General features: G+C 41.9%; 1 protein-coding gene across 1 annotated transcript in view; it reads right to left on the bottom strand.

Annotated features, from left to right (window-relative positions):
- LOC107576900 (splicing factor U2AF 65 kDa subunit-like) overlaps positions 1 to 1,540 on the bottom strand; it is an 11,541-nt gene extending 10,001 nt beyond the window's left edge. Inside the window, exons 1-3 of the mRNA XM_016263021.1 lie at positions 1,087 to 1,540; positions 294 to 453; positions 80 to 186 (exon numbers count right to left, since the gene is read on the bottom strand). Of these exons, the coding sequence (XP_016118507.1) occupies positions 80 to 186; positions 294 to 453; positions 1,087 to 1,135 (316 nt within the window). The 5' untranslated portion in view covers positions 1,136 to 1,540. The remainder of the gene's footprint in view (positions 1 to 79; positions 187 to 293; positions 454 to 1,086) is intronic.
- Positions 1,541 to 1,546: the final 6 nt, after the last annotated feature.

Genomic DNA, 1,546 nt, shown 5'->3' with positions numbered 1-1,546 from the left:
ATGGATCACACGAGAGATATAGCTCAAGAGCAGATGTAAACGGGGTCAAACCAGGAATGAAAGGAAAACAGACTCTTACCCTGCATGGCTTTGTACTGCATGGGTGTGATGTGTTCAAATCCAGGAGGAGGAACATCCCAATATTTTTTCACTTTAATCTTTTTCTTCTCACGGTGTGGAGAGTGACTGCCAATGGAGACAGAGAGATCAACAATGAAGGTCTTTGAAAATATACAGGTTTTCGTAAAGCTTTCAGTGAATGTCCTTAAGGATTTGAGTTTTTCCAATTTTACCTGCGTCTGGGTCTGTGGTCCTTGCTGTCTCCATGACGATCTCGGCTGCCTCCTCTCCTTTCTCTATCTTGATCCCGGCTCCTTCTTTTCCTGTCCCGGTCTCTGCTGCGACTTCTCGAGCCACTGCGCCGGTGGTGCTTGTTCTCCTTGTCTCGGTCCGCTGCACAGCACAAAACATTCAACATGTTCATTCAAATTGCCATCTGCTTACTGATGCTCATATAGACACCAATGCCACAAATAAAGCTTTTTTGAAATATATTTACGGGCTGAACAACATTCTTCAAAATATCTTTAATTGTGTTCTGCAGAAGAAAGTCAGTCATACAGGTTTGGAAGAATATTAGGCTAAATTAATGATGACAGGATTTTGACATTTTGGAGAACTGTCACTTTAACTAAATAAACCTAGGCCTGCTTATTATGAATTTATCAAATGTTTAATTACAGAGGTAAACATGGATAGCATTTTAATCATCACATGCAACTTTTAACACTGAACCCAGAACATATTTATGCATGCATGCATTATATAAACATTATTTTTAAGCTGCTTATCTTTGCAGAACCCCAAACACACACATTGTGTAAATTAGATTTGCAATGCATTTAAGACTTAACATCACTGTATTTGTCTGGTGTGCATCTGTGCAATGTGATGCAGACCCTCCTTCAGGCTGCAGGCAAGTCCAGCTCCACCAGGAGAAGAGATTTCCTCACTGACAACTACCACATCAGCTCGAACACTTGACCATACCCTCATTCTCTTCACAGTTAACCTTTTATTCCTCACCTTGCTTGTTTTCGGTCAGCTGTCTCTCAAACTCGTCAAAATCTGACATTTTCCAGCAGCTCCAACACGCCGACTGAGAATGAAGCGGGCTAACGTTAGCTAGCCGCTAGCAATTCAGTGGCTGCTATTATCTCGCAAACAAAAGAAATAAAGTTCACACCAAGCGTGAAGCAATGAAGAAACTACAGTTTTTGTAAGGCAAAAACGCGACCTTGAGGAAGCAAAGCACAGTTTAATGAAAGCAGCTGGAGTCGAGCTGATGTCTTCCAGCAGCGCTCAGTAACGTTACATACAAAGACTAGCATGAGGAAAGCCTGCTTTCAAAGACACCGAGAGTAAACACACATGCACCGGATGATGTACTGGAATAAACGACTGCTCTGCTAGTGGAAGAGCTCATGTATTCCTCAAAACTACTGAAATACGTAAAGCACAGCCTCTATTTCCCACAAAATCTCTG

The sequence above is a fragment of the Sinocyclocheilus grahami genome, unplaced genomic scaffold, assembly GCF_001515645.1.
Source record: "Sinocyclocheilus grahami isolate Dianchi unplaced genomic scaffold, SAMN03320097.WGS_v1.1 scaffold4584.1, whole genome shotgun sequence".
In the NCBI taxonomy this organism is placed as follows: domain Eukaryota; kingdom Metazoa; phylum Chordata; class Actinopteri; order Cypriniformes; family Cyprinidae; genus Sinocyclocheilus; species Sinocyclocheilus grahami.
Note: the sequence above shows the minus strand (reverse complement) of the source record. Positions and strands in the feature narration are given on the sequence as shown.